General features: G+C 40.1%; 1 protein-coding gene across 5 annotated transcripts; it reads right to left on the reverse strand.

The window, feature by feature from the left end:
* Positions 1 to 334: 334 nt before the first annotated feature.
* INPP1 (inositol polyphosphate-1-phosphatase) lies at positions 335 to 26671 on the reverse strand. Of its 5 annotated transcripts, none has more exons than XM_049615324.1 (7): positions 26433 to 26668; positions 10400 to 10454; positions 9772 to 10036; positions 7316 to 7376; positions 4051 to 4251; positions 1635 to 1809; positions 335 to 1086 (listed from the first exon to the last, which is right to left on the reverse strand). In XM_049615324.1, the coding sequence occupies exons 3-7, from the start codon at positions 9973 to 9975 to the stop codon at positions 519 to 521; spliced, it is 1209 nt and encodes a 402-aa protein (XP_049471281.1). In that variant the 5' UTR covers positions 9976 to 10036; positions 10400 to 10454; positions 26433 to 26668; the 3' UTR covers positions 335 to 518. The 5 variants fall into 5 exon arrangements, with proteins under 5 accessions (XP_049471281.1, XP_049471282.1, XP_049471279.1 ...); XM_049615325.1 differs by having other exon boundaries at positions 26551 to 26636; XM_049615322.1 differs by lacking the exon at positions 10400 to 10454.
* Positions 26672 to 27389: the final 718 nt, after the last annotated feature.

Here is a 27389-nt window from a genome sequence, read left to right on the forward strand (position 1 = left end):
GGGCACACGGTGTTCCAGGCTTTAATTCTCATAAGCAACATAAGAATACCATTGAAAGTATGTGAATTTGGCTAAATTATGCATAAAATTGACAGTTCTAAATGTTCTGCCAAAGGCTAGAGCTGCAGATTTTCCCTTCAAGACAGGAAGCAAAACCCAAGCACAGCCCTTTCCTGTGCTCTCCCTAGTATTTCAGTGACACTTTACTTATGCTTAGGTGCTTGGAAGAGTATTACTAATTGAGCAGGAATTTTTCCTCTTCAATATTTTATTGAAGTGTTTCAAGCAACACTAGTAGCACAATATCCACTATTAAGAACTTTGCACATCAATGTAACTGCTACACGATGTCATTCATTTATTGAAATTATCGTTATTGTGAACACATAATGGAAAAATGCTCCTCAAAAGAGGAAGGAGAATGTTGACCATCCATAGGACAAAGCTGTCTTCAAAAGATAAGAGATGTGGGAAATTGTTCACAGTTGGGTTTTCAAGTACATGAGAACAGAGTTCATCTACGTGCATGTATCCACAGGCGCAAGGTTTTGGATAAGGAGGCTCAGGAATGTCTCCAGTTGCTTCCTTGATCTGTATGCAATCAGTCCTCCCTTGTTGGCCCACCGATCCACGCCAGCAGCACCTTCGTTTTCCACGTGGTACACCAGCTGTGGCAAATCAAGCCCCATTTCTGAATTTCTTTGCAGGCATTCTCTTAAGTCTACCATTCCCCCACCCATGGCCCTGAGTATGGCATGAGCCGCACAAGAGTCCCACTTGAACGTGGTATCCTCTGAAAAGATGTAAATGTCAACAAGGCCTTGGACAACACAAAGGCTCTTGTAACCAGCCCCGGCTGCCCGGAATATGCGCTCGCCACATACACGTGACAATGCGGCTTTGATAGTGTCCTTTTCACTCATACTAATGACCGCTGAAAACGGGTGGGAGCGTTCCGCCTCAGAGCTGGTGTTTTCAGTCATTTGGCTCCGCGCTTCACTGTTCTTTCTTGTAGAGTCAAGACGCTGAAGTGAATGGATGTTGGTATCCATGTAAGAAAGGCCCCAGTAGCACTGTCCTTTCCACCTGCAGAAGAGAACTTTCAGTTTGTGGCCATAGGCTGTCACATTTGTTTTATTACTTATATTGTTTTCCAACAGGATGATATGAAAAAAGTGTATGAGGCAACAAATCTCAATGCCCTTAAGGCTAGAAATAGGTATCAAGTAGCTAATTGGTTTGTAAAAGTAACTCCTATGCCTGCACGTGTCATGTGGCTGCCAGTTAGGAATGCTGTCAGCATTATCACATCAGTCTAGAACAATGTGGAAACATTTGTGGGATTTCTGGCCTCCAGGAATGGTCTGACCTCTCATACTTCCATTTTTAAGCTGCTTGTGTTCTATTTTTCCCAACTCTGTGGGAACTCTGGAAGGGAGAGGACATGTCTGTAGTTCATGTGGCATCTAGCAGAGCACCTTGCAGTTTCTATCAGCATCCACCAAGCCCCCACTAAAATGATATTTAACCCAGGATTGAAAATAGAAGGAATTTTAATTTAAACCTGCAGACTTTAGTAGGAACACCTTACTGTATCAAGTCATGGTATTGTCATGTGGAGTGATAGATCTTACCTGAGTGTGTTTAGATCTTGTGATACAAAAGGTTGGTTGATGACTCCCATTAGGGGCACTCCTGTCTGTAGGTCATAGACACCAATTAAAATGGTGACACACTGAAGTCCACTGGGGAAGATTCCTTGGTTGGATTTAATGTCAGCAGAACCTTTTATATACTGATAAGTTGAATCTGGAAAAAAAAAATGAAGCACATTTGTTTGGGTTCAGGTAATGATTATTTCAAAGATAATGATGGATACAACTGGAAATGCTGTGCTGTATCATTTCTGTGTTCTACCAATTTGGTAACTGCTGTGGTCTGAATGTATTCTCCCCAAATTCTAACCCCATAAAGGTGATTGTATTAGTAAGTTAGGCCTTTGGGAGATACCTAAGTCATGAGGGTGAAACCTTAATTAATGAGATTAGTGCCTTATAGAAGAGGCTCCAGAGAGATCCTTAGTCCCTTCCACTCTATAAGGACATGGTGAGAAGGTGCCAGCTATGAAGCAGGAAGAGGGCCCTCATCTCACCATGCTGGCACTCCAGAACTTTGAGAAATAAGTTTCTATTGTTTATAAGCTACCTAGTCCATGGTATTTTGTTAGCACAGCCCGAACAGACTAAGAGAGTAATCAGTCAACTTTTGCCTTTGAGTGTCACTTGTTTCAAATTGTTATTTGACCTCTTGTACTTCCATTTTCAAGCTGCTTGTGTTCCATTTTTCCCAACTCTGTGGGAACTCTTGAAGGGAGAGGACATGTCTGTAGTTCATGTGGCATCTAGCATAGCACCTCACATACCATAAGCACTCAAATATCCATCATATGTCAAAGCATTTAAAAGCTAATGACTCAGGATGACTGTGGTGGGATTCTTTAGAGCCTCTTACTAATCAGAGGACAAGTATAGTGTGGATGGATGAGAAAACCTCCTTCCAGAAATCTCTCAGGGGTGAAATTACCTTTTTTTTTTTGTCCCTCAAATTAAATTTTTTTAAAAATGTTTTATTTATTTTTGAGACAGAGAGAGACAGAGCATGAGTGGGGGAGGGGCAGAGAGAGAGGGAGACACAGAATCGGAAGCAGGCTCCAGGCTCTGAGCCATCAGTACAGAGCGTGACGCGGGGCTCGAACTCACAAACTGTGAGATCATGACCTGAGCCGAAGTCGGGCACTTAACTGACTGAGCCACCCAGGCACCCCTGTCCCTTAAATTAGAAGAGGGAGTCAGTGATGGTGGCACAAAAGGAAGAAATTGATAGTCCTCCTGTGAAAAAGAAGGCAATGAGCTTAAGAGACATACATGCCAGCAGCTGACTGCCAACATCTAGTAGTGAGTTAATACCGAGTTAAGGTGTGCTGTGCAAAAGAGCTGGCTAGCAGAATCAATTCAGGATAGAACCAAGAAATAGGAGATTCTGGTCCCTCAGAAAACCACAACTAATGCTAATTTACCATTGTGTGATAAAAGATTTTGGGAAATCTTAGTTTGCATATGTAATCCATCGACTGAATGTTCTGTAATTCCCTGATGATTAAAGGCACTTCTGTAATGTTATATTAATGTGCTTGCAAGATGGGAGGGTGGGGGCAGGGGGTGCCTGGGAGTGGTCCCAGCTGTATTGGGCAGAATGTGGTAGGCAAGTGGAAACGAAAAAAAAAGGAGAGACTCTGCAAATTAATATCCTGGGCATTGTATTAATAGCATCACTGAAATAGACCTACACTGTTAAAACACAGAGCTATAAACTAGGGTTTTACTACAACCATGCCCAAGAAAATAATAGGTAAGATTTACATAGGGCACACAAACTGGGAGTGAATCACATTCAGCTGTGTTACACTGTGTTTTGCTTGACCTATACAGTGGTTTTGACTATTTACTTGTTTAATTGAATTAGTCAGTGGTTAAAAAATGGGAGCTATCACTTAAAAACCTGGAGTTTGGTTTCTCTTTAAAAACCTAAACATCTAGACTGTACTCCTATATGGCAACAATCTGCTAGAGCTGAGTATTCTTTAAATGGCACGTGTGCTCAATGAGTTATAGCTACTATCAGTTCATTATTCTTTCATATTTACCAGTCTGGCCTCTGAAGTCTTTCAAAGATGAATTAATTCAGCTGTGTGTGTGTGTGTGTGTGTGTGTGTGTGTGTGTACACGTTAATTCAGCTTTGTATATATATGCACACACAGAGATGGCACACAAATACTTGTGCATATCCATTGTAGAAATGTTACAAATATACACATAACAACACATCATCACACGTATACTTTCACTCTTCACTATTCATTTTATAACTCTGAAATGTTAAAATCTTCTAGGAGAATTAAACTACACTCTGAATTTTTATTTTTCCAAGCCTCCTCCCACAAAAGGATTACTAATAAGAACAAATAAAAGCAAACATTCTCCTCTACTTACCTATGGGATCCACCCAGATTCCCAAAATGTCCTGTGGAATGCTGATCTCTATTGAATCCAGAGTTGGGTCAGTAAAAGTGACATCCTGATGGACAACCTTGGCTAATGCTTCAGACGCCAACTTGTTACCATTAAGGACTTTGCTAAGAAGCTCTACTGTTTCTTCCTCTGTTGGACACAGTCTCAAGATAATCTTTTCCCCTGGAATAAAGACAAACTAAAAGCCATTACATTTCAAGAGCTCTGGGGGAGAAACAACAACTGAGGGGTGAGGAAGAGCCAAAGCTGTGCACTTAGATTGGGCGAGGGCAGTATGTTCATACTCCTGGTTCCTACCCTGGTTGACTGCCAGAATCACCCAGGCAGCTTCACAAGGTCACAGGTGCCCAGTAGTGGCCGAATTACCTAGTATGACGTGAGGGGTAGATTCCAGGTATCAAAGAAACTTCTTCCCAGGAAAATGTCCACAGGGGAACATGCATACAATCTTGCATCTAGTTTAAGGGAGCTCATGAACCAGTTAAGAAACCCTGAATCCCGAGCCCTTGATAATATTTATGTTTTATGCCTTTTGCCTTCTGAATATACACAGGTCACCTTGTTAGTGTTAGAATGTATTATCGAAAAGAAGGGAGGTTTTATCAGCACACGAAATGCTTCTACCTCCCTCTATAAAACTGCTTTTAACTAAAAGGTGTTTATGCTCAGCAAAGTACCATAAGGTGAAGTGTAACTACTCTTTACGTGTGGTAAACTGCATGACTCTAAATGACATACCTAGAAATAGCTCTCCTCTGTGAAACCCACTGGAAATTAGGATGTAAGTAAAGCTACTCATCCAAATGAAACCACAAGTTACCAAATCCAGCTGCTTCACGATCACTTTGAACATGCTTCTTAGACCCTTGGTTAATCTGGTTTCTAGCTCCCAACAGAAGTGAGCAAAGAGGCAAAAATAGGCAACTTAGTAGCAACACAAAGGGACGGCAATGGTGAATATAAACTTTTTAAAAGAAGAAGACATGGCACTTTGGGGCTTTTTAGGTACATAGACAAGTACTCCTAGTGACCCTAGCCATTCCAAGGACTGGCAGCAGCATCACCTGAGAGCCTGTTAGAAATTCAGAACTTCAGGCTCCATCCCACACCTGAGTTTTAAAGAATCCCAAGTGATTCATGTGATCATTAAAGTTTGGGAAACACAGTATGAATCTATTACAATGATGACTGTATCAGCAAGAAACATTCAATTATATTTAGTTAAGTTCAAATTAAATTAGACTGTTGAAGTTGGGGAATCATAATGCTAATCACTGCCACTTAACCAAGCACCTATGACTGGGCTTAGTGAAAGTCATGGGATCAGGCCAAGAAGCAAATCATATCACATCACTCCCGTGCTTAAAATGCTCCAGTGAAGGGCACCTGGGTGGCTCAGTCAGTTAAGCATCTGACTCTTGATTTAGGCCCAGGTCATGAATCTCATGGTTTGTGAGATCAAGCCCCACATCAGGTTTCTCCTTGACAGTGAGGAGCCTATTTGGGATGTTCTCTCTCTCCCTCTCTCTCTGCCCCTCCCCTGCTCACTCTCACACACACTCTTTCTCTCTCTGTCTCAAAATAAATAAACTTAAAAAAATAAAAAAGAATAAAAAAAAAATCTCTAGTGAATTCCCATCACACTTAGAGGAAAATTCAAACTCCTCCTGCAAACTTCCACGCTCTGTTCCTGCCCCCACTTACCTTATCCATCCCACGTGCCATGTTTCTGTGACCCACCCACAGCACGCTGAACTCATTCTCCCCTTCGGTTCTCAGGAATATGTATGTGGAATGCCTTTTTGCCCCTATAATTCTAGGTAAATAAAATACTAAATTGTTTTTGAGGTAGGCAAGCGTAGGACTTCTTATCAGTTAATCACAGGTGTTTTTTTCAACCTTAAGAAGTTTAAATGAGATTTCTCTCAAGGAGTATCATAGAACTAATTGCATCTTAATACACAGCCCACAAAGGGGAAAATTTTCCCAGCGTTAATCCAAAAATTAGTTTTTGCCTTTGTAATTGTGCCTCTAGAGGTTTAACTATTTGTCAGTGATCAGTGATTAAAGTTCACTATTTTAATCTTCTACCTTAAATAAATAAAACACCCAAACTAAAAATAATTTGTTTCTCTCTAAGGGATCAGAGATTTTGATATTTTTCTCTCTACCATAAGGGAACATGGAAGTAGATCAACGGACAATCTGGCCCACAGGAAACTAATTAAAGAAGACATAAAATTTGGTATTAAAGGAACCTTTTATTTAATCCAACTTCTTTTACCAAGGTTCTGAGACCAGAGAACTAATGAGGTGAACACGTTTTCTTTACTCAGGAGCACACAGGATTTCAGAGACAGGGCTTCTCTAGATTCTCAACCAAGGTCTATGGACTCCCCGGGAGGTCCATGAATGGGTTTAAAACTTGGACCTAGGGGCACCTGGCCAGTTGGCTGAGCATCCAAATTTTGATTTCCTCTCAGGTCATGGTACCAGCGTCATGGGATAGAGCCCTGTGTCTGGCTCCAAACTGAGCACGGAGCCTACTTAAGATTGTTTCTCGGGGTGCCTGGGTGGCTCAGTCGGTTGAGCATCCGACTTCAGCTCGGGTCATGATCTCAGGGGTTGTGAGTTCAAGCCCCACATCGGGCTCTGAGCTGACAGCTCGGAGCCTGGAGCCTGCTTCAGATTCTGTGTCTCCCACTCTCTCTGCCCCTTCCTCGCTCATGCTCTGTCTCTGTCTCTCTCTCAAGAATAAATAAAACATTAAAAAAAATTTTTTTTAAAAAGATTGTTTCTCTCCCTCTGCCCCTCTCATCTACTCATGCTCTCTCTCTAAAAAAGCAAAACAAAACAAAAACAAAAAACAAAAAACCACAAAACTTGAACCTAAAATTGTCTATATAACTGTAAATGTGCATCTTTCTGAGAGCATCTGTAACTTCCATTAGATTCTCAAAGGGCCATGCAACTTCCCCAAACATTATTTAAATGGTACAGATTTATATATAAAATAATACATGTGGACTTGCTAAATACTTACAAGATACTACATCTCTCTAACTTGAATGGCATAATATTCTGAGGTACTCAATGAAGCTTAACATTAAAATATGCTATTTATACGAAAGGCTTACAAACATTCCTTTATTTCTTGATGTCATTGAAAATTACAATACCATATAATAATTAAATTATAAAAATACATTAGGATTCTTATACTTACCCAAATCATTAGTAAACTCATTGGATTCTTCTCCCAAAATGTTTTTTCCCAGGCCTGGAAACTGAATGATTTAGAGTATGACAAAGAAACAAAAAGACAAAAACAAAGACAAAGCAAAAACCAAAAAATCCCCAAATCCCACATACATGTTCAATTCTGTGCATATTCTCATTTTGTACTTCAAATTAAATAGTACAACTAGATCTGAAATTTAGAAATTTACAATCCCAGAAATCAATCTAGTATAAAAAGTGAAGTCAGGTTGGTTCAATACTTAGTTTTCTAATATTTTCCTGCTCCTTTGCCCCTCCAGGAAGTTCAAATCATGGTAGAAGTCTGGTTTCCTTATGTTCTGTTGGGTCTGCAGAAGTACTTTAGAAACTTCATCCTTCCACTTACAGGTGATAGAACTAGAATATTTGCAAAGGAGACACTTGAATTGTTGCTCTTCAACAGCACCCTACTGGCTTATGTGAGTTAATGGGATTGACCAAGTACCTAAGACTATGACTTGAGACTGGATAGAAGGGATCAGAGGATGACATTAGATGTCATTGCTTTCATTTTCAGGTGTCTTCCGCACTTGTTGGAGGTATCACGAGACTTCAGGCAAGGAAGGGGATACAGAAAAAAAAGGGGGGTTGGAATATTTTATTGACTGATAATGCATCAAAATAGAATGAAAAAATGGAGCTAAGTAAGAATCTTCTCTCATCCCTTGTATGACCAGGAAGCTTTCAGGGACATTTTGCTTCTGATCCTCTCTGGGGTAAAGATAACTTTTCTCAAAATATGTGCTCAGTTACGATATGCATGATGTTCTCAGGGAACAAAAGCAAGGAAATGCTTCAGATATTTGAACCCAGTCATTTGCAGATGGCCAATAGCTTTAACAATGCCTGCAACCACTTGTTATTTTTTTCCTCTTCTGAAGAACAATCCAAGTCAACAGGGGCTGCCAGTGAGCCCATTCATCCCGAGGCTACAGGATATAAGGGTCATGAAACAAAGCCTCTTATATAGCCAGCAATGAATGTCATTTATTTGTTCATAAGTCCTGTCATATATTTATCAATGAACGATTACCTCAGCTTGTTATAATGCTTGGGGGCAAATATTAGCCAATAACTGTGCATGTTGATACATTTCTAATGCAGTTGCTCAACCTTCTCTTGCACCCAACTATCTCGATCAGTAACAAAAATAAACTTGCTTCATTTATTGGAGCTAGATATTACAGGGCATGAAAAAGTATAGTTGGCAGAGATTTCAAAGGGTCATTTATTCTCTCTTCCTGCCTATGTTCAAGAATTCATTTAAATGGTTCCAAATGATTCCCAACATTTTGAGAATTTCATAGAAACTATTCCAATATTTTGTACTGCTTCCTGTAATAAAGTTCTATCCTCTCAAATCTTAAAAAAAATATGTAATTACTAGATTATCATATAAAGGCAACATAGTATTACAAAGAGCACAAACTCTGGAGCCAGTCGGCCTGTGTTCAAAAGCCAGCCCTGCTATTTGCTTGCTGTGTAACTTTGGACAAGTTACTTAACCTCTCTGTGCTTCCCTTTTCTCATCCATTACATTGGAATAATAGTTTCTACCTCATAAAATTATTACAATTTTAACATAAAATACAAATATAATATATATTATGTATAATTATTTATATTATTTATAATTATATAATATTATAATAGTTACATAAATTAATATACTTAAAGCCCTTAGAAGTGCCTGACACACAGTGAGGACTCATAATTGTCTGCTAGTGCTATTGTTTGTTATAACTACTTACAAATAGTTTCTTTTCCCAGTCAGCTTAAGATACCTAGAATCACAATCATTGTTAGTTATAAATGTTTTTCTATTATAATAAAGGGAATTTCCAGTATCCAGGACAGTACAAGCCAATAACTGAGACAACCATTAGATACAAGATTACATCAAAAGGTGGGATATGATATGTCAAGTTAAAAAAAGAACTCAATAAAACAGTATGTTCTTATTTCTACTGAGATCAGTTCTATGTGCCATGCAAACAACTACATATAGACGGAAAATGTTCCTACAAGATTTGGTAAAACATAGCTGTCGTTCTCTCTAGTGTTAGGATTAAGGATTCTTATTTTTGCTTATTTTCCAGAGAACATGTATTATTTATTAAAAAGAAATTCATTGGTAAGTAAAAAGCTCCACGCCCAAATGTTTCTCTTTAGCTGTCAGAATTGTGATTTTTTTTTCCCTTATTTGCTTTTCCGTATTTAAAATTTTTCTGCAATGAACATTTTGGTAATTTTGTAGTCAAAACAAGGGGAGGGGAAAACCCAAGTTGTTTATTAGAATCCCAGGCGCTAGTATTCTGAGGTGGGGAGGGAAAAGGAAAAGGCATGCTATTCTATCGGGGAAAAAAACCACAGGGCAATTACCTTGGCTGCGACCTTTCTTACCTTGTTCTCCATATTCTGTTTTATAACTTCCTGTACCAGTACATCAGCCAGGGTCTTGAAATCAACTGCAAACTTCTTGTTCTTTTCTCCCTCTTTCTTTTCTTCTATCAGCAGTTGGAAGAGGGCTTCCTGCTGCCTGCATGCCCGGGCGATGTTGGCAGCTTTCTCAGAGACACGGAGCAGCTCCCGGAGGATATCTGACATTCTGAACCTTGCTTCCAGTGGCGGTGCTGGTGGAATCGGCACCCACCCTCTGGGCTGTCAGCTGGAAAAGTACAAGAATGTGAAAGAGAAAGCAGTTCAGGGAATGATGTCAGGGTGCCTCTGACACTACTAAACAGCCCGTCTGGCAGTCAACCTGGTCGGTTCAACCTATGCGGCTGAACAGCTAGCATACGTCCTAGTCACATCTTCAGTGTGAAAGAGCAGATAGCATCTAAAATATCAAAGTTATTTTTTAATACTTCAAAATGTACTTTCAGTCTCAAAAATCCATTATGCAAAGAATTGAATTCTCAGAGAAGGGAAGTCTTTGAGAATCCTCCACATTATATTTCTAAATCCCTAGATGGACAGGCAGGTGGATACAAGCACAATGTTAAAAGGAAAACAGAAGTCTTGTAACGACCTTAGAATGATCACACAGGCTCAGTGGCAATGTTGAAGCAGCGCTTTCTTTCACCCTATTGGGGAAGAAGACAGAAGGGGAAGAGGATTTGTCCTTATCCGTTTTAGGGCAACTTTCTAAAGTACTAAGCATCACTTCAGCAAGCACTGTCGTGTCCTACAAGACTCTGAAGCCACGCTTGGGCTAACAGCTAAGCTGTCTTCCAACTACCTTTTTTTTTTAATGGGGAGAAAGAAGTCCCACAATCTGTGCTGCTGTAAAAGTTTAAATAGTAAAGTAAAACACGCAACTTGTTGGGACTTTAAAAGTTCTGGCTTATAAGAAGTATGCTGTCATACCTTGACATAGCAGTTGGGTAATTAGGAAACATTTCTCACTTTTCAGCAGTAGGTGCATTTCACTGAAAGCTCCAACAAGCTTAAAATGCGATGTCATTGTGAGAATTACTGTGAGGATTGTCAGTTTTGTTTTACAGTCAAGGAAACCTGAAGCCTAGAAAGATTGGGTAACTTCTTCAGGGTTACAAAAGACTAAACGGCAGGGCTCTGAGTCAGTCTCATTCACAAGCCCAGGATCTTTATTGTCATAATAAACACTCAATCAACTTCTTAAAAAAAAATTCCCTTAATGGACTCTCAGAGGCTGAGGATTAATATAACAAGGATGTCCTTGCAATGGAGTTACCTGTGAGCGGTCATAGTTGGTTTGTCTTAAGTTTGCCAAAAAAAATGCTATTTTCTTAAGATTATGCATCAACTACCATGAGAAAATATGTCCAACCTCAACAGTAACAGAAGCGAATAAAAACAATGAGATCTCTTCCTTTGCTACTAGGTAGACAAAGCTATTTTAAGCTAGCATTCATTCTTGCAGGTATGGTGAAACAGGTGCAGATGCTCCACTCAGGGACATGCAAACAAATGGGTTTCCAGAGGGGGTTTAAGATAAATGTATCAAGATTGCTACCTATGTCACTTATCTTTAGGCGGTAATTCCATTTTGGCTTAATTTGTGTTAAAAAAGTCAGAGTTGGGTTAAGATATATTTGCAAAAGAAGGATTAATATTGTTTACAATAGCAAAAGGTTGAAAATAATCTTAAATATTTGTAAAATGTATGACAGACTACTATGTGGTCCTTAAAATCACGTTTTTAAGGAATATTTGATAATATGGAGATATGTTGATGCTATAGCATTAAGCGGGAAAACCTTATCGCTATGTATATAGTATGATAATATGTTACCAATTTGTGTTTATATGCACACATACACTCTCTAGGTGTGTGTGTGTGTGTGTGTGTATACATATATATGTATATATGTGTATATATATATATCTAGAGAGAGAGAGAGAGAGAGAGAGAGAGGAGAGAGAGCGAGATTGAAAGACCAGTAGGTGATGCTGTACTGGTAGTTATGCAGATATTTAATGGTAGTTATTGAGTACGAGAGTTGTAAATGATTTTTTTATTATGCTTTTCTATAATTTTCAAATATTCTACAATAAATATATACTATTTTTATAATAAGAAATGACATTCAAAAGTATCTTGGGACAATTAAGCATGAAGGACAATAATTCGTCAATTGGTGGAGACAGTTGTCCAAAGTAGTGCTATGGCAATAACACAAAGAGCTGTCAGGTGGTGGAGAAGATGAAGTTAAAAATTAAACAAAAACACCTGCCTACCTAACTGCCATTTTTCATCCAGGAGTGAATAATAGTCAAAGATTCACTTTGGTTGACTTGAACCTAAACACTAAGAAAAACAGGGGCGCCTGGGTGGCTCAGTCGGTTAAGCATCCAACTTCAGCTCAGGTCCTGATCTCCTGGTTTGTGATTTCGAGCCCCACATCAGGTTCTGTGCTGATAGCTCAGAGCCCGGAGCCTGCTTCAGATTCTGTGTCTCCCTCTCTCTGTTCCTTTCCCTCTCACACTGTGCCTCTCTTTCTCTCAAAAATAAACATTAAAACATTTTTTTAAAAAGTTATATTAATAAGCTGAGGCACTTTAGCTTAGAAATAATTTATGGCACCTGTACACTATAAATTATAAGTTATATGAAATGTGTATATACCTGGATACATACATATCTTGGAATACACATGCCCCAAGGGTATAAATTCAGTAACTCTGATAATATTGATTTCTTTGTAAATGTTCTAAGTAATTGATTATAAGTGAAGAGAAAATAATCAGTGAACCAATAGCATCCAAATAGCTTATCTTAAAAGCAGCATAAAGGGGCGCCTGGGTGGCGCAGTCGGTTAAGCGTCCGACTTCAGCCAGGTCACGATCTCGCGGTCCGTGAGTTCGAGCCCCGCGTCAGGCTCTGGGCTGATGGCTCGGAGCCTGGAGCCTGTTTCCGATTCTGTGTCTCCCTCTCTCTCTGCCCCTCCCCCGTTCATGCTCTGTCTCTCTCTGTCCCAAAAATAAAAAAAAAAAAAAAAAAAAAGCAGCATAAAGATTTTAAGGAGTCTAATTTGAAAGCTTTCTAGATAAACAGTATCAGTATTGTCTATTTCCCTCAACTTTGTTAAAACCAAGTTTGTTTAAAGAAACACTATACCACTGCACTGTTGCACAACCAAGAGACTTTCCCCATGGTGCCCTCAGAACACTCAGGTGAGCTACTTACAGAGGCCACACCACTACCCCTTTCTTCCCACAGAAAGCTCACTCCAGGGATCTGGAGTTTCTCCCCTTTGAACTTGACCTTTATTTCCTCAATAATGACCATTCTCTCACAGCTTGCGCACAGCAGCTTGACCAGCAGGAAAGAAGTATCAGCTATAAACTTCAGTCCTGCAATTAATAGGTGTACAGGTTTTAGGAATTCATCGTAACACAATACTCAGATTTTTCAGTTCCAAAGTTAACCTAGAGTCCAACCTTAATCACTCTTTTCTTCTGACCCTGGGCAACACTATCATATTTTGTTAAGCTCCGGACTGAATGCCCAGTTTCAACTTTGGACTATGCTTTCTCCAGCCATCCTATAGAACCCAGCACTGTTTACCTTTCTCCAGGATCCTAGCTTCCTAAAAAATCTCTCACAACTATCATTATCTACATGCAAAACTTTCTGATTAATTTGCACAACTAGCCTGCTACTTTCTGGCTGAATGGACCATTTCCACCATACAAACTGAACCAACATTTTCTGTGCTTCTCTTCAAACTGCTTCCATGTATCTCTCACCATCTGCCCTCAACTCAGGTCACTCAGGCCATTAGCCTGAGGGGAGCACTGAACAATTCATCCTCACCTTGAGTGACTCAACTGGAATAACTCAAATTGTCTATGGAAAAACTGAGGTCTACACTTGCTGAATTTCTTCAGGATTATCAATAACTCTTAAAAACACTTGTGGAAATTATCTTTCAGATGCTTTTTTTAAATGTTTATTTTGAGAGAGAGAGAGAGCACACACGAGTTGGGGAGGGGCAGAGAAAGAGAGAGAGAGAGACAGAGAGAGAGAGACAGAGAAAGAGAGAGAATCCCAAGCAGGCTCTGTGCTCTCAGCACAGAGTCTGACTCGAGCCTCAATCTCACAAGCTGCAAGACCATGACCTGAGCTGAAATCAAGAGTCAGATGCTTAACTGACTGAGCTACCCAGGCACCCCTCAGATGATTTTTAAAAACAAGTCTACATACTCATTTTTTAACCTAAGCTAGTTTTATTTAAACATTTCAAATGCCTTAAATGAAAATTATTACGGACTCATGATTAGTAAGTTATGACATTTACCATAATTTAATAGCCTTCAATAAAGAAGAAATTATTTTTGATTAGTATTTCTTAATAGTTGTTCTGAGAACCACCTGTATCAGAATTAACCAAGGTGCCTACTAAAAAGACAAATTCCTGGGCTCCATCCAAACTTGGTGAATCAGAATCTTTAGGGAAAGGGCCTAGGAATCTATATTTTTGTCAGCCTCCTAGATGATGCTGACCACTGAGGTTTTTTTATATATTTTTTTCAATGTTTATTTTTTGAGAGACAGAGACAGAGAATGAGCTGGGTAGGGGCGGGGGGTGGGGGGCGGTGCAGTTGGGAGACACAGAATCCGAAGCAGGCTCCAGGTTCTGAGCTGTCAGCACAAAGCCCGACATGGGGCTTGAATTCACAAACCATGAGATCATGACCTGAGCCAAAGTCCGATGCTTAACCGACTGAGCCACCCAGGCTCCCCTGATCACTGAGATTGAATATCTACTATTCTTCAGGCCCACTTCTTCTTCTTCAACACCATTCTGGCAAGTCCATGGGGGCTGGCACCTGGTGGCAGATATCTTGGGGGAACCATGGAGGTGCAAGAGTTCCTCTATTGGTTATCCATATGAGGAGACAGGGCCAAGTTAAAATAACAGCTCACATGTATTGGGTGCTTACTGTATGCCAGGTATCCTTCTAAGCACTTTACATATATTATTTATTTAATTTTCACAAAACCTTATGAAGAAGGTACTATTATCTCTGTTTTACAGATAAAGAGACTGAGGCACAGGAGGTTAAGTCGTTTGTCCAAAATCACACAGCTAGGAAGTGACTGTGACAAGATCCGAGTCCCAGGAAAATGGCAGTAGCTCTATTAGCCAGCACCGTAGCCAATACAATTCTTTCATAAATTCTTACCTGTTAAGTCGGGGGAAAAGTAATTATTGGGTAAATAATCATAAGTATATTATTACTATAAGGTACATTATATAGCAAAAAATGTAGAGAAACACACCTAGCTGACAGCTGTCACTAATTTGACTATTAAAAATCACTATCTGACACTTGACTTCCTTTGTACTCTTAGAAAAACCTTTCCCCAGCTGATCTTCAATGTATACCATCTTTACTGGAAAGTAAAATTTCATCCATCATATTCTACTGGTGTCTCACTTAAATGGCTGTGTTGGCATCAGCGGGAAGGGCTTAGCTCATTCCAAATATCTAATTCCTGTTGCATCAGTTTGCTAGGGTTGCCAGAACAAAATGCCACAGACAGGGTGGCTTCAACAACAGAAATGTATTTTCTCATAGTTCTGAAGTTCCAAGAGCAAGGTGTCCACATGTTTGGTTTCTCCTGAAGCCTCCCTCCTTGATGGGCAGATGACCACCTCCTCGCTGTGTCCTCCTATAGCCTTTCCTCTGTGCATGAACATCCCCGGTGTCTCTCCCTCTTTTTATAAAGACACCAGTCAGATTGGATGAGGGCTCATCCATATGATATCATAAACCTTAATGATCTCTTTGAAGACCCTGTCTCCAAATACAGTCACATTATGAGGTACTGGGGGTTAGGACTACAACATGCACATTTTGAGGGAATACAACTTATCACCCAACACCTCTCCTGAAGGAGAGACCTTGATAATCTTAGCAAATGTCAACAAAATCTATTCCTTCATCTTTTGTCTTCTGGCCAGATAGTAAAGATGGAGTAAGATACTTTGCCCCATCTATATGGTCAATTTAATTCTGTGAGTCAGTCTTTCCTAATAGGAGGTACTCACTTTAACAGCCAAATCATTAATGATACAGTGAACATTGAAATAACCTCCTGCAAGCCTTACTCTGGGACAACCTACTTCAAGGCACATTTGAGCAGAACAGGTTTGAAGAAGTTATATTCCTCACCATCTCAGACCAAATGTATGTCAACATAATAGTGTATCGCAATGTCAGACAGAAATGGTCTCTTTAGCTTTTGGGGGATTTTTTCATCCCCAGTTGGAGAAATATTGAATACATTGAAGTGGGTGAAAAAACTGTTCTTAAGACTTTTCATGGAAACCAAATCTCTACACAGACAAAACTCCATTTTAATTCCTAACCATCCTGTCATCTCATCAGAACACCAGTATTTTAAAAATCACATTTGAATAATATATGCATATTTCAGATGTGATAAACAGTACAGTGGGAAAGACACAGGCTTTGGAGACAAACTTGGGATCAAAACCTGGCTTTGCCATTAACTAGCTGTGGGGCATCAGGTAATTTACTTACCCCGTCTGAGCCTCTCTCCTCATCTGTAATATGAATATAATACTTAAAGTGCAGGGACACTGTGAAGATCAAATGAGATATTTCTGGAAAAGTACCGAGCACAGAGCTTTGCATATAGTAGATAACAAAGGACAGCTATGACTATTAAATACAACTTCACAGAAATACAGTCACGTGTCCTTCCTTCAGAAAATAAGAGGTTGGCAACTTTATATGGGTCACCAAAATCTTTTCTGAAAATTTGCTAGTCCATTAAATCCCAAAAGCTGGGAGCTACTTGTAATTCTCTGAATGACCCAGATAAACTTCCTTTATGCAGGCCAGATCTGATTGCTTCAGTTTCTGGGAGTCTGAGTGGAAACTTGGCTCCTGGAGGCTGCATGACTACTCTGACATCATGGTAGGCCCTGTATGGATGGCTTGAGAGGATCATTATACTGTCGAGGGGGACATTTTGTCAGGATATTTTATGGGGATTCTAGGGCCCAAGTGTGTTCTTTTTTGTGTGAAGAGCCTGGTTGTACCAGGAACTGGCCTTGCCCCTTAGCTGTTTACAGTGACAGAAGTGTGACGACATAGATAAGGGCCCTCAGCAAAACAGAACTGCTAATGAGTAAGCAAGTAGATCAAAGCATTTCTGTTGACATTCCTTTCTTCCTGCAGATAACTTCATACACAACTTCTACAACTTCTAGGGAACCTACATTTTGTCCAATGTACAATGACTCCCCACCCCACCGCCACCATTCACATCCTGAATTTAGTTTCTCGCTCATCCTCTGAAGGTTGACAGTTGGAAGCTGTTGTGTGGTGGCCATGCCTGACAGCTATTGCTGTTGGGGGGAAAGGCCAGACGTCCGTGAAATACCTGGGTGTTTTACAAGAAATGTGTTTGTGGAGACTTCTCTCAAGGGGGTGCAAATGTCCAGGAGTCTCCCTAGGTGGGCACATGCTGAGGGGCTGACCAAGGCTTCACTTAGTGCACAGTTGTAGGGGAAACACAGACCTTGTTCTCCCTCTATTTCCTGCTTAGGACTGCTTTAGGGGCTAGTGGAGAGAATGGCGGCTTCCCTGGCAGAAGGGATAGGGCAGAACAGAAGTGGACCCACATAAAGTATGGCGGGGTCTCAGTTGGCTCAGTTGGAGCAGCCAGTGAGGGCTAAAGAGCAACTTGGTAAAAATAGCCTCTCCTGATGCCCCTATGAATCTTTCGTCGGCCCATCTGGTTACCTAGGCCACAGGGGAACTGTATCATAAGCATTACGAGGTATTTAAATACTACCTTTTAGCTAACTGGAAATTAAATTATCTTTCTAGTGGCTAAGCTGTATTCAACTTTCAGGTATTTGTCAAACATTTCTCAGAATCCATTAAGAAGTACAGTGTGAGACCACCTGTATTTTTTTTACTTTGAACTGTTATTTTACTTTGTACTGTGTGATATTGCTGTCATCAATTCATAGGTTCTAAGTTTAGCATTTTCATAATTGATTTCCCACTATCTGTCCATTTACTCCCATGCTCTGGGCAGATTACTAATTTGTAAATGCTGTTCCCTCTGGTTGATGATGCCTTTCCACCTGCCTTCTATGCCTAACGTTTACTTACTTTCTCACAATCAGTTCACGGGCAAAACAAACAAACAAACAAACAAACAAACACATACTTGAACAGATACTTCATAAAAGAGGATATTTAAATGGTCAATAAACATATGGAAAGATATTCTATCTCAGTAATCAGGAAAATACAACTTAAAATCACAACAGGACACCACTGCCTATTCGATGGATGGAATAGCTCAAATCAAAGACTAACACTTTCCAGTTTTGGTGAGGATTTGGAGCAATGAGACTCTTATACACTGGGGTGTGAATGAAATTGGTAAAGCCAGTGTTGGAAATTACTTCTAAGTTGTTGAATATAAGCATAGTCTGTGATCCAGCCATTTCCCTTGTAGACATACACCCTACAAAAATTCATGCATGTATGAATATGAAAGACAGGCATGAGAATATTTATGATTGCATAATTTGTGGCAAGTTAACACTAGAAATAAGCCAAACAACCATCAATCGTAAGATGGAACAAACTATGGCATGTTCACATAAGTAGATCTACATAGCAGTGAGAATGAATGAATTACTGCTCTAGGAAACAAGGTGGATGCATCTCACAGACACACACTGTTGAAAGAAGTCAGCCACGAAATATACATACTGTGCAATGTAATGTATTTGAAGTCTGAAAATAGGCAAAACTAACTTACGGTATTAGAAGTGACAATGGTGGTTCCTCTTGGAGAAGAAGGAGAGGTTACTGATGGGGGGACATGATGGGGGCTTTTAGGCACTGGTAATGTTCTGGATCTGAGTGACAGTTGCATGAGTCGGTTGACTTTGTGTAAATTCATCAAGCTATGCACTTTGAACCTGCATACTTTTCTGCATGTGTTTCTAATTCGATAAAAAGTATTTTTTAAAAGGGGAGGGCAGGGAGAAAGAGAGAGAACAGTCAGTTCAGCAGTTGGCTCCTCCAGGAACCATGCCTGACCCTCCTTCTTGTGCACCTGAAGCACAGAGGCCAGCCAAATCTGTGTTCCATCTCACCAACACCAGTACATCGGTTTGCTTGTCTAGGCTCTGTCTGGCAGGAGATTTAAAGGTGTGTGGTTTCTGGGGTACTTGGCTGCCTCAGCCAGTAGAACGTGCAACTCTTAATCTTGGGGTCGTGAGTTTGAGCCCCACTTTGAATGTAGAGATTGCATAAAAATAAAGATTTTAAAAACCAAAACTTTGGGGCACTTGGGTGGCTTAGTCAGTTGAGTGTCCAACTTCAGCTCAGGTCACAATCTCTCAGTTCATTAATTAGTTCCAGCCCTGTGAGCCTGCTGCCAGCAAGGAGCCCGCTTGGGATCCTCTGTCTCCCTCTCTCTCTGCCCCTCCCCTACTCTTGGGTGCACGCTCTCTCTCTCTCTTAAAAATAAACATTTTATAAAAACCCGAAGCTTTAAAGGTGTGTGGTTTCTTATAACTCTTAGCACATATCTCAGAGGTATTTAATAAAGTCATCTGATGCATTTTCTCTGAGCTTTGTAAATACAGAGTTCGTCCTTGTAATATTGTTTATTGTGCTTGGCTTTTATCAGCAACACCTAGGTGCTGTTAGGCATGTGGGACTATATTTATTCATATAAAAATCTGCATATATTCTGTATTCATTTACAAAAACAAATCAAAGCTGTATCTGGATGGCTAGCACTGAACCACCTTTGTGCCACATCAGAATCTGAGGTTATGCTTTGTCATCCAGAGGTGACCTATCTTGACACGATGAATTTAGTCGATTAAAAGACCAGAATACTAAGTTTAACTTGATTTCGTTAGGCAAGACATTAAATATGGGATATGTAAATCCATCTATTTAACCTTAACATTTCTCCCTCCTTCCTTCATTACCTTCAGATGGCATTTACATACATGCTGCTTCCAAGCTGGTCAGCCTACCTCACCCTAGCCCTATTAAGGCTACTATTGGACCACAGTAGTCCACATTTTTCTCATTTATGCTACTTACAGCAATAGACCACAAAAATGTCCTCCATTTCCAATGTTCTGGTAGCTTATAAATGGGATCTTGTGCTGAAGCAATGCTTTCCAGATTAGTAAGATCAAGAACTAAATGGGATGCTTGTTTAAAAATACAGATTTTTGGACTTTGCGCCTGGACACATTGATTCAGGAGATCTAGGTTGAGGACAGGGAACATTGCTCAGCAGATCCTTTTCTGATAATTTAAGGAAACATGAAGTGCACCAGTCAACTCTGTGTCTGGCTGTTCACTTGGAAGCAGAACAGGGAATCCTATATATACTGCAGCCAAGAATGATGGGCCTTGGTTGGCTAAAGGGTCAATTTATGTTGCCTTTTTTTGTAAAGAAAATTAAATGCTGGGGGGGAAACACAACTTGATCTACCTAATAAGTATTTCATATTAGCATAATACTTGAATAAAATATGCATTCAAAGACTTCCCAGTATTCATTTGAAAACTATGAATTCCATTCAGAAATAATTTTAAATTTGATAGTGACCCTTTTTTTAAGCCTCTTCACCATAGTTAGGAACATTTTCACTAAATAGAAACCCTATTCATTTGGATAGTTTTTTTTTCTTCTAAGTTTCAACTGTATGTTTAAACTTCTATACGGTCAAGGATGTGTTTAGAACAATCATGGAGTCACAAATGAAACCTGAATTCCCTCAAAATATGAAAAATAGAAGCAGATTCAGTGTAACTATCTTAACCATAGGAAAGAATATATTTTTTTAATGTTTTATGTATTTATTTTGAGAGAGTGCACGAGAGTGGGGGAGGGGTGTAGACAGAAAGGGAGAGACAGGATCCCAAGCAGGCTCTGTGCTGTCAGCACAGAGTCCGACAAGGGGTTCGACCTCACAAAATGAATGGTGAGATCAGGACACCAGTCGAAACCGAGAGTCAGATATTTAACTGGCTGAGCCACCCAGGTGCCCCCAAAATAAATATTTTTAAGAATACAAATGTAATGTATAATTCAAAGCAGAAAGAAAAGAGACAAGATGTATGGCTTGTAGAAGAGTCTTTTCCAGGAGAAGAGTATTTATAGTGATGATAACTGTTACTCAGAATCCAGTCTTACTAATCTTCAAATCGGTTCCAATGTTTCCATTCAGAGGTAGCATTTTTCAATTATTTTAACATTCTTTCTCAAACCTGCAACACTTGCTTTTGGCACCAACTCATTCAACACTTGTCTTTTATTGGCTGCATGGGCTTCGTGGGTGTGTAGCAGAAAGAGCTTTCGTTTAGGCCATAGGAGAGCTGGTTCTTAGGCCCCGCTTTGCCTCTATCCAACCAGGTGTGAAACCTGGACCACAAGCTCAGGGATTTGTTTTCCTTATTTTTGTAAATATGAAAAATGAAAGCAGGGACAGAGAGCTTAAAGGAGATTTGTATGGTGTGTTCTAGTTCAAAACTTCCCTGTTTTTTATATCTATTTTCCAAATCAAAAGAGGTTGGGGAATATTATCCAGCCTTAAAAAGTAATGAAATTCTGGTACATCCTACAACATGGATGAACCTTGCAAACGTTAGGCTGAGTGAAATAAGCCGGACTCAAAAGAACAAATATTGTATGATTCCACTTATATGAGGTACCCAGAGTAGTCAAATTCATAGACAGGAAGTGAAATGGTGGTTACAGAGGCTGGAGGGAGAGGAGAATAGGGAGTTATTGTTCAGTGGGTCCAGAGTATCAGTTTGGGATGAGGAAAAAGTTCTACAGATGGAGAGTGGTGATGGTTGGTTAACAATGAGAACGTACTTAATGCCCGTGAGTTATACTCTCAAAAATGGTTATAATGGTAAATTTCATGTTATTACAGTTTTTAAAGAGTAAAAAACAAAATTTTATGTTCAAAAAATGCACATTTTAAAAGCTATTGCTATTTATCATCTACCTAATGAGGGTATAGTAAATATTTGTTGAATGAAAAGAAAATGAAGCTGGGAAAGGGGCATGAAAATTGGGTTGAAAGAATGGGCACTAGGCTGTTTGTCTTGAAGCTGATTTTTTACAGGAATCACACGGATTTTTAATACTTGGATTATATTTTCATATGCAATGGTTTGGGTGTGGGTGAAGGAGCTAATGAATGTTATGAGGAGGGCCTATGCCCCCTCCAAGCCAGCCCTTCATGCACCATTGTTCTCTCTCTAATGGGCTATAAATTCCTTGAGAGTAAGACACACATTTTTTTCAATGTCCCTTGTAACACAGAGGGGGAGTTTTGTAAGTTAATTGACTAATTTTCATTCCACTGGAGACAAACATGTTTAAATGGATTTTCTTCCACCAAAATTAATCTGTCAAGGATTACTCATTATGTAAATTTTCAAATTATAACTGTTAGGAGAAATGTGATTCAAAGGAGTTCTTTATTGATCTTTTTAGAAAATCGCTATTATTTTTTATTTCTGTGATAAGTAACATGACCCAAATATATTCTCTGAATATTACAGTAGGAAAGCAAGGTCATAGATCACGTTATGTATCATTTTTTTGCAGGCTGGGTGTAGCAGCCTACCTCCTGTCATTCTACTTCCACGTTATAGAGGCAAAAGTTGATTTTTAACAGATATTGACAGATGTTGAATAAATCAATACCAAAAACTGAATGTAACATTTGCCTTTAAAGGAACACAAACTAATAAAAGAATATAGTCCTTTTATTCAAAAAGTTCAAACTAGTAAAAAGACATAAATGGCTCATTAAAGCCAACATGTAAAAATTATTCTGCATGCTTGCTAATCCTACAACCCTAGATAACTATCTAAGTTGGTTAATATTTATCTTCCCAATCTGATTCTTTATTTCTATCTCCCCATTCTTTGCTATTAATGATGCTTACCATCAGCCATGTTTGTAAAACAGAGCTTTCTTATTCCCAGGTCAAATTGGGACTATATGTGATTGATTATATGTGATTCTTACAAATTTCCAGGAGAAAAACAGATGTTTTCTAGAATTTGGAAGAACAGATACTATTTAAAAAGCAATTGATAATGAAAAATTATGACATCACTATAACTAAACTAGGTTCTCCTTAAGCAATATTAAAAGAACAGTTTCTGGGGCACCTGGGTGGCTCAGTCAGTTAAGTGTCTGACTCTTGATTTTGGCTCAGGTCAAGATCTCATGGCTGCTGCATGGGCATGTGCACACACACTCTCTCTCTCTCAAAAGAAATAAACATTAAAAAAAAGAGAACAGTTTGCTTTGATCATTTGAATTTAACTCCTTTGCTGTTTTTTTATTTTTTTTATTTTTTAAATGTTTATTTTTGAGAGAGAGAGACAGAGTGTGAGTTGGGGAGGAGCAAAGCGAGAGAGGGAAACACAGAATCCAAAACAGGCTCCAGGCTCTGAGCTGTCAGCAGAGTCTGATGCGGAGCTTGAACTCGGGATCGGCAAGATCATGACGTAGGCTAAAGTTGGATGTTCAACTGACTAAGCCATCCGGGCGCCCCTAACTCCTTTGCTATTAATTACAACTCTCATTAGCATTGCACTCTGTAAAGAAAAGGATACATTCAAGTATCTATTGATAAAGTTAGCAAACATTTACATTAATTTAAACTTGGATAATAGATTTTAAATATTTAGTTGATTAAAAATAAAAATAAGCTAGCAAACAAACCTCCTCCTCCCCTCAAAAAACAAAATACAACAAAACAAGAGAAATAAAGAAAAGGAAGGAAGAGAGAAGAAAAGGACAGAATACTCTGACACTTTCCATTGTGGTAATTCATCTTGACAAATTCTTTTATAGATATTTAATATTCTATTTTGTTAATTTGTTTTTATATATAATTGACCATGTTTTATGCCCAGGTAAAGTTTTTTTTTTTTTCTTTTTTGGATGGAGTTAGGTCATTTTAGTAAAAGTTATAAATAAGTTATTAAAATGTGTGTGCTTATCTTCCCTATTTAGGAACACAAAAGGGGCAGTAAAGAAATCTGTTACATGAAAGAGAAATGATCAAACACAAGAATTTGCTGTAGATTCCTAGTCACAGTAATCTACATTAAAAGCCCATTAATAAAATGTTCCTATAACATTAAAGGACTTGAATTAACATTGCATACCACATAAAAGAGACTAAACATGCAAAAATGTTTGTTAGATTCAATCATCAGGAGGCTTGACTACAAAAGGATATAAAAGTTTCAGATTTCCTAAATGGGTGACTTCATCACATTAATAAAACCATAGCTTCCATCTAAGACCATTTTATGTACAGGAATGAGGATAGGTTATGTCACCTACTCATTCCAGCAATAGTTATTTCCCACTTGTGTTTCCCATCCTTGCCTTTTTCGTTTGTCTTTTTAAAATTTTTTCATTTTGACCTATTTGAAGTATCTTCTTTCCCTTAGAGATTCTGATTCAAGAAGTTCCAAGCTGCAACCTGGGAATCTTTAAACCACTTTTGTTGCCCCCTCCCCTGTGTGCCTGAGGTATTTTTTTTTTTAACTAGGCAAATCTGGGAAACACTATGCTAATCATGAGATGGGAAGAAAAATGTTGTCAACCCTGCTTTTATTTCTAAACCCTAAACCAAACAAAAACATCAGTGTACAGAGTTTTTTTTTTAGCTTCATTTAAAGATTCAAAATATTTTAATAAGGACATTTATTAAGAACACATCCAGAAAAAGTTCTCATATACACCATCCTCATCTTTAATAAAGGAGGAAGACACTTGTTATTAATCACTTTATATGATGTAATTATCTTAAAAAAATTTTTTAGCATGTATTTATTTTTGAGAGACAGAGGGACAGCATGAGCAGGGGAGGGGTAGAGAGACATGGAAACACAGAATCCAAAGCAGGCTCCAGGCTCTGAGCTGTCAGCACAGAGCCCTGCGTGGGTCTCAAACCCACGAACCAGGAGATCATGACCTGAGCCGAAGTCAGACGCTGAACCGACTGAGCTACCCAGACGCCCCAATATAATTATCTTTACACAATTTACCTACAAGATGGAATAGAAGAAGACATTTTCTAATTGTTATCAGAGAGAAATAAAAGGAGAAATACATACATAATGAATAACCTTATAACTTTTGTTTCACAGTCCTTATATGCCCAACAAGACATATTTTCTTTCTTTTTTATTTTTCAGGAGTACCACAAGTACAGTCATAATTTAAATCTGTAATGAGGTATTTCACATCAAAGGGCAAGTCCAGGCTGCAATTTCCAAGCATGCAATTTCCAAGCACGGTTTAGTCCAAAAGCATGAAAAGAAATGGTAGCTTATTCCATGCAAAAAGTGTAACTTTATGCATCTTACATAATCCTCTTTATGACCAAGAACTAATTTAAAGAGTAGTATAAAAATCCACAAAAGCTTAAAAATAAAGTCGGCTCTAAATAATTCAATAAGTATGTTTTGAAAAACGAACTTTTCCCCTGCCTTTATCTTTTCTTTATATTCCCTATTTTTAAAGTAAAAAATGAGATCACTTAGCTAATTCATCACTCAATAGTAGTTCAGTGGATTATTTTCACCATTAGACTGTTATCCGGCTGAGTGGGGCTGATCCTCATCAACTTCTTTGGTTTCAAAGTTAGGAATCACAGGAAAAGGGCCAAAAAAATGTTTTATTTTCAATATGTGGGATTCACTTAAGTGGTCTGTCCATACAGCCTTAACCCACTGTTCTTTTGAAGTGAATGCCATTCAAACAGAGGGCAAACTTCTGCTTATTCAATGCCTTAAAATTAGCTTTACAACTGGAAATCTCCAAAATACACACCTTAATTGTTCGTATGTATTTTTCATGGATGTACTAAATAATCTAGGGATTTTTTTCATGCTCTTTGTGTCTAACAGCGTATAGGATTCGGCCAAATTAAATTTTTCCCACTTACTATTCTGGCCACACCACCTATCTATGCACATCTCACAAAACCGCCCTTCCAAATGCAGAGAATTAAAAGCAAGGAAGTAAAGACTTTTCTAAATATAGCCCTCATCATGTTTATTTTACACTCATCTAGTAGGTCACCAGCTGCAGCCAGCAGCAACGGACACTTCGAAGCATCTCCCAAAGCAAAACCAAGGGGCGCTGGACAGCTACGCCATCTACCTGTTGAACCTGGGCCACTGCTCTCCGCAACTGTCAGGTCAGCTTCTTCGATCTAGAAATGCTCAAGATCGGTTTGTTTTTGTTTTTGTTTTTGTTTTTGTTTTAACAAAGTTGTTGGCTAACCTTTCTTCCCACCCTCTGCTTCTTTCGGGTCATTTCTGCAGGGCGGAGGGAGCCGCGGGAGCCGCGGGAGCCGCGAGCTCCTCGGCCCGCCGGGCTGCAGCCGCGATGCGGGCGGGCCGGGTGGCAGCCTGACTGCTGCGGACAGAGGTCGTCACAGGCCGGGCGGAGAAGCACGGAGCCTCCCGGCACCGGTTTACTCACCTACCGTCCGCTGGGGCGGTGGGGCGCGTGCCTTCCGCCCAGCCCGGGGACCCAGATCCGAGGAGTGGGGAGGCGGTGGCGGCGAGGCGAGGGGCACGCAAGAAGGAAACCGTATTACCTAAGCCGGGGATGCGGAGCGAAGGAGGCTGCAGCCTTTCCCTCCAGAAACGGAAGAGGCGGGGGAGGAGGAGGAGGAAAATGCGGCGGCGGCGGCGGAGGCGGCGGCGGGCGCGGAGGCTGGCGGAGGGGCTGCAGGCGGCTGGCCGCAGGCTTAGCCCGAGGGCTTGGGGTCCGCGGCACCGCGGGGGGCGCTCGAGGGGACCGCGAAGCGCGCCGTCGTGCTCGCTGCCCCGCTCCGCCCGGCTCTCGGACCGTCAGCATCCGCGGGGCCGCCGCCCCCCCCCGCGGCCCACGCGGGACCGCGGCGTGGAAACGCGGTGACGCCTGGAGGCTCCCGGGGCGGCGAGGGCATCCCACGCCCGCCGGGGCCAAGCGTCTGCGACGTCACAAGTAGAGCATGATGATTCAGGGAGCAGGGGCGCTAGGAGGAAAAGGCCCCCGGGTCACCTAACCCGCTGTTTTTGTTCTTTCCTTGCGGCCGCCCACAAATTTCGTTTGTGAAATCCTCCTGCTCCATTTTTCCGTACTCTTTTGGGGATTCAGGGTTTTTGACAGACGGGTGGGCAGCTCTGAACATAGACTTCCTGCCAGTGACAATCGGGTCCCACTATTCTAATAGAAATGTCAAGTGTGCTGGTTGTTCTCCAAACCAAGGCGGTGTCTCCCGGGCCTTTGCCTTATAAGGTGTGGGCCTAGGGCCACCTTGACAGGAAGCACATCATAGGTAGGGAACCCCTTTCTCTAAAAACCCTTTAAACTGTGGTTTTCAGGATGCCTTAAAAATGGTTTTGAGGGGCGCCTGTGTGGCTCAGTTAAGCATCTGACTTCCGCTCAGGC

The sequence above is a fragment of the Panthera uncia genome (assembly GCF_023721935.1).
Source record: "Panthera uncia isolate 11264 chromosome C1 unlocalized genomic scaffold, Puncia_PCG_1.0 HiC_scaffold_3, whole genome shotgun sequence".
NCBI classification, from domain to species: domain Eukaryota; kingdom Metazoa; phylum Chordata; class Mammalia; order Carnivora; family Felidae; genus Panthera; species Panthera uncia.

Bases quoted from the DNA above. Each gene is read 5' to 3' on its own strand.
- INPP1 (XM_049615322.1), bottom strand. From the start codon at position 9,975: ATGTCAGATATCCTCCGGGAGCTGCTCCGTGTCTCTGAGAAAGCTGCC. The intron at 4,252-7,315 runs GTAAGTATAAGA...TCTTTATTCCAG, and splicing joins TGAGTTTACTAATGATTTGG to GGGAAAAGATTATCTTGAGA. The intron at 1,087-1,634 runs GTAAGATCTATC...TCTCTTCTGCAG, and splicing joins CAAGATCTAAACACACTCAG to GTGGAAAGGACAGTGCTACT.